Source organism: Corticium candelabrum, chromosome 17 (genome assembly GCF_963422355.1).
Source record: "Corticium candelabrum chromosome 17, ooCorCand1.1, whole genome shotgun sequence".
Classification (NCBI taxonomy): Eukaryota; Metazoa; Porifera; class Homoscleromorpha; order Homosclerophorida; family Plakinidae; genus Corticium; species Corticium candelabrum.
The window spans coordinates 5,964,160-5,969,159 of NC_085101.1; the positions used below are offsets into that span (position 1 = coordinate 5,964,160).

General features: G+C 42.4%; 2 protein-coding genes across 2 annotated transcripts in view; one reads left to right on the forward strand and one right to left on the reverse strand.

Annotated features, from left to right (window-relative positions):
• The window catches only part of LOC134192910 (heat shock factor 2-binding protein-like), a 9,314-nt gene extending 5,659 nt beyond the window's left edge, over nt 1–3,655 (forward strand). Inside the window, exon 13 of the mRNA XM_062661665.1 lies at nt 3,360–3,655. Coding sequence (XP_062517649.1) covers nt 3,360–3,482 — 123 coding nt within the window. The 3' untranslated portion in view covers nt 3,483–3,655. The remainder of the gene's footprint in view (nt 1–3,359) is intronic.
• A 150-nt stretch (nt 3,656–3,805) lies between these two features.
• Nucleotides 3,806–5,000, reverse strand: part of LOC134193351 (thrombospondin-type laminin G domain and EAR repeat-containing protein-like) — a 7,035-nt gene continuing 5,840 nt past the window's right edge. The window contains exon 8 of the mRNA XM_062662187.1: nt 3,806–5,000. This exon is cut by the window's right edge and continues 88 nt beyond it. Within this exon, the coding sequence (XP_062518171.1) occupies nt 4,010–5,000 (991 nt within the window). The 3' untranslated portion in view covers nt 3,806–4,009.

Here is a 5,000-nt window from a genome sequence, read left to right on the forward strand (position 1 = left end):
CATAAGCTAGGATTTTAAAAATACAAATCAGTCCTTGCAAACAACAAAGTCATTAACTAATGGACTTGACTTTGAATGTCACAGACAGATGGATGGACAGACAACCAGACACATCCTGACAGACAGACGGACAGACAATTGGACAGATGGACGGACAACCAGATAGATGGACAGACAACTAAACAGACAGACAGACAAACAGATAGACAGACAGACAGACAGACATGTAGTATTTAGTGCTTAGATGGTGTATAATAGTTCAATGTTTGAAAATATATGTATTGACAGACAGACAGACAGACAGACAAACAAACACACATTGTTTCATTTGAACGCTTACTCTACCGATAACAAGCGCTAACTTATTCAAAACAATAAAAGTCAATGGACAAAATGTTGAATGTCTCTATCATATGTAAAGTCATCAAAGTTGCACTTCGACAACTTCTTAAAAATCACTCGAGAGTTGCAAGACTGTACAACTACAAACAGTTGCTTCCTCCATCTATCTCTAAAGTCTGTTTCATTGTTCCTTCCATGTTCATGTTTCGACTTCTTGGAAATCTTATTTAAATATTTTTCTGCCATAGGGCCCCAAAAGCCAAATTGCTCGAAAATCAATGGAATACATGGAGTGGTGGACTATGATATGGATTATTGTTGATCATATTTTGCCATCTTTCTTTGTTCTCGCATTTCCGCCGCGTAGCCTGATGTTTTGGCAGCTGATTTTAGGGTGTCGCAAGAATGTGGGTGAGCCATTGAAATATCCAAGTCTGTCGTGGAATATTCAGTGGGATCGTATGTTGCTATATCCGGTCGGTTCTCTGAGTCAATGTATCTGTATCTAGGCTCAACTTGATGAGGAAAGTTTAATTCATCTAAACATTTAGCCCAAGTCGAGACGTCGTATTATGTTGCCACACTGGGCCTCCACCTAACTTGCAGGTTAATAGATGGTAACCATGTTCATCAAGGCTTGTGCCACAGTCACACTTGGTAACAATTTGAGAAGAAGGTAAAGGAATACCAAGTCTCAAGAATGCTGCCAACCGAAATTCTAAAGATTTAAACAAATGTTGGTGCTGAAGGGATAACTTGAAGCCATGAACCAGCTCCACGTCCCTGACATGACCTTATCCTTGCAGCATGCTTGACAGAGGATGTTTGCATAATACATGTTGTAGCGTTCTCTTCAGTGATATCAGAGCTTAGGTGGTTTTGGAGTTTTACTGGATTTGCTGTAAGTCCAGACAAAGTCTGAGGTGTAAGTGTCTCTCCATCCGATCCTACAGTGGCAGGAAGGTTTGCAACTGCCTCACAAAGATGCTGATAGAAAGGAGGTGGACTAGCATAGTTGATTAGATTGTCACATAGATCTGCTCTAGATGGAGGAATTTTGCATAGTGAATTACACCATGATCCCACAAAGGCAGCAGTGGAGATTTGCATCAAGGTTGTAATGCCAAAACTTCCCAATTTGATCTTAAGAGTAGCTTGTTTCCATGCCAACTCATCAAGTGTGCTCAACCCCAGTATTGACGCAAATGTGTCTCTTGATAGTTGGTTATGAATATGAGAAACTTGATTTAGAACAAGAGGGCACACATCTTGCTAAATAATTTGGTGTAGGAACATGACAGTACCGAAGTAGGAGAAGTGCACTCTGAGGATCATTCATCGTGAGCAATTGAGAACAGAGAACTTTGCCTGCAGCTGCTGTCTTGTTACATCTAGACTGGACGTAAGAATCATTGCCAACAGAAACTCCAAGGACACCAGAAGTTACTACAGGAACTGATTAGCTGTTTATATTACTCTCTTTGACTGATGGCAAATATATTTCACACGTTTGATCACAAATCATCAGGTTGATGGATCGGAGTTCTTTTCTTAGCTCATTTAAAACAGACTCATACTGTTGACTGTAGCCGACAACAAAAATGTCATCCAAGTAAGCCAAAATAGCAAGGTCACTGTGCTTCATTTGAAGCCTGTTGATAACTGGCTGTATAGACAAAGCGAATAGAAAAGGACCCAAAGGATCCCCTAGGTGTACCCCCTCTTCTGATGGGATAACTGACACAGATTTACCATTGAAGTAACAGCAATGGACTAGTGATGCCGTACATTTGTTGAACATGAGTGTGGACTTCAGGAAAGTGAGCTACCACCTCATTCAAAAGTTGTTGTCTTGAGACACAATTGAAGGCGTTGGAAATATCTGTTTTGAGAACTCCCAATTCTGGATCCGACTCCAGTAGCATTTGAATGTGGTGGACTAGCATTTCTGATCCTCTTGGTGTAGCTACCCCATGTTGAAGGGGAGCGAAGTAAGACAGACAGACAACCAGACAGACGGACATGTGGAAGTCACTAGATGTTGAAGGGTACCATTTACTAACATGCAAAATGGGTGGAGGCCCAGTTTGGTCTCACAATTCTGTTGTTTTGTGCTGGTCTAACTGCCTGAGCAGTCTACAATGCCAACATCAAATTGAACCAAAAGATAGATATACCACATCCAACAATAGAGCAGACATTGTTGTGTTTGCCTCAACACGTGGGGGAAATGTTGAGCTTGATGTGGCCCTTACTCACCCCTGGAGCCAGGACATTCTGCAAAGTGCAGCAACTATGGATGGAGCTGCAGCAAGAAGGAGAGAAGACATCAAACATAGCAAGTATTCTAAAGAGCAGTTGCCTGGAGGGTACACTCCTACCCTTATTGCACTAGTTTTCGAGCACTTTGGTGAGTGGGGAGAAGCATCAACGTTCCTCAATAAACTTTCCAAACTATATAGAAATGAAGAAGGAACAAACAATCCCTCAGATTTTAAGACACATTGGAGAAGACGTTTGTCGGTACAACTTCAGCGTTGCAATGCCACGGTGTTGGCTAGAAAGATGATCAGAGTAACATATGGACAGAAAGCTGGCCAGAGTCTAGATGTTGTTCAAATTTCAATTCAGTAAACTAAATTTCGGTTTGTAGGCTCGTAGGGGAGCTTTTTAATGCTACTTGTTATTTGTGTAATTGTAATTGCAGTTGTAACACTTGTTGTTCATTAGCTGTTACTTTAGTTTCACCTGTATTAGCTTTGATGTATAAAAATATATAAAAATTTGACAGACAGACAGACACACAGACAGACAGACAGGTTTGTTTTATTGTCATCAAACGTCACTACTTACATCACTTGCTGCAGTACTAAAAGTTCTACTTTCCTACTGTTCTTCGTTTTAATTAATGAATAGAACTACAGACAGGCAGACAGACAGACAGACAGAGAAACAGACAGACAGACAGACAGACAGAATGACTCTTGCTTGACTTTCACGTCAGCTCTTGTATGCAGATACCTCTAGAACTCCTCGAGAAGCTCTCTCAAGACAGAAACCAAGAAGTGAGTCACAAAGAATGCAAACTCATTGACATACATATGACACCTCGAATGAATCCTATCATATATTCTGTTTAGTCTCAAGTGGTTGTCACTCAGTCTGCATTTCTGTCACTAAAACAGTTGTTTGCATGCCGTTGTGTCTACCTGCCTGTGTTCTATTACCTTATTGTCTACATTTCGTTTCACTGCACTGCGTCCAAGTTGTTGTACTGCTGTCACCATCCGTCGCTCTTTCCTGTCCTACTGCTCATCACACACTCTCATACATTCAAGTCTAGTCTCGCGTACCCAGACCATTTCCTGTTCCGGATGCGGCGGGAAGGGTCTGGCTACGCGCGACTATTCAGAGTTTGTGTGCTGGTCTCTCAACGAGCAACATATTCTTCTCCACACTCACATTTGTATAACAATAATCATCAATTGTATGGTATGTATTTTGTACACAATAATCAGGACCTCTGCCTTCACATACTGTATATTGCAGGTAAAAGCCACCGCTATGGAGATTCTATCGGACCTACAGCCCCTCCACAAAGAGGAATAAACAATAACAATAGAATGATATACATATCACTCGCCTATACACACGCCTCATATATCACTCATTGATATCTATATATTTCCGATGTTATCGTACTCTTGACACCATCAAAAGACTGTAATGCTGCAAGGAAGACGTTCGTTCCCAGTTTCACTGCTTTCAATGCCGTCGCTCCCATAGTCGTGAACGTCTGCGCCACAACAAACGTCCGGTTTACAAACTCGTACATCGTGGATTGCACATTGAAGCTTTTTCCGAGCCGATAACTCGCGAGAAACAGCAGATGCCGACCGTTTATAGCGACATAGTCAACGTGTCTTACACCACGAGTTTCCAGTTGCTGGTACGTGATGAACTCGCGGTTCTTCTCGTCCCATTTTAGTACAAGAGAATTTATCTGTTGTGTGTATCCGTTAAAGTAGCAGCCGAACACGAGAAAGTGTCTTCGTTTGATGTGGAACGCCTTGACGTCCCACGCCCCGATTGTGTTCACATCCTGATGCAACACGAACCGTCCCTGGCTCCATCTGTATATCCGGGAACTCACCCTGTATTGCCCAGGTCCTGATTTGTAGCTAGCAATTGCTAAGAATGCCTCGTGGTTGATCGTAAAATGCTCGATTGCACTCGCTCCTGTCATGTCCAGCTGTTCAAACGAGACAAATCTCTTGCTGTTCCACACGAGGATAGACACGTCGACGTCGTACGTTTCACCGTTGAAACGATTGGCGATCGCAACGAAATGTTTCCCGCCGATTTCGAATGCGTCAATGTCGCTCGCCTGATGAGACTGAACGAACTGAAACGGCACAAAGTGTGTCGAATTCCATTCATAAATCAGCGACTTTGTGTTGTACGTCTCTTCGTCTCCATGATTGGCAACGGCTAGGAAATGTCTGCGGTTGATTTCAAACGGTTTGACATCGTAGGCTCCTGTAGTGGTTAGTCGTTGATGAACCTCAAACGCGTGACCATTGAATCTGTATATGACTGAGTCTGTAGTATGTCTGCCTGTACTGATGTCGCCGTAGTTGGCAACTGCAAGGTACGAT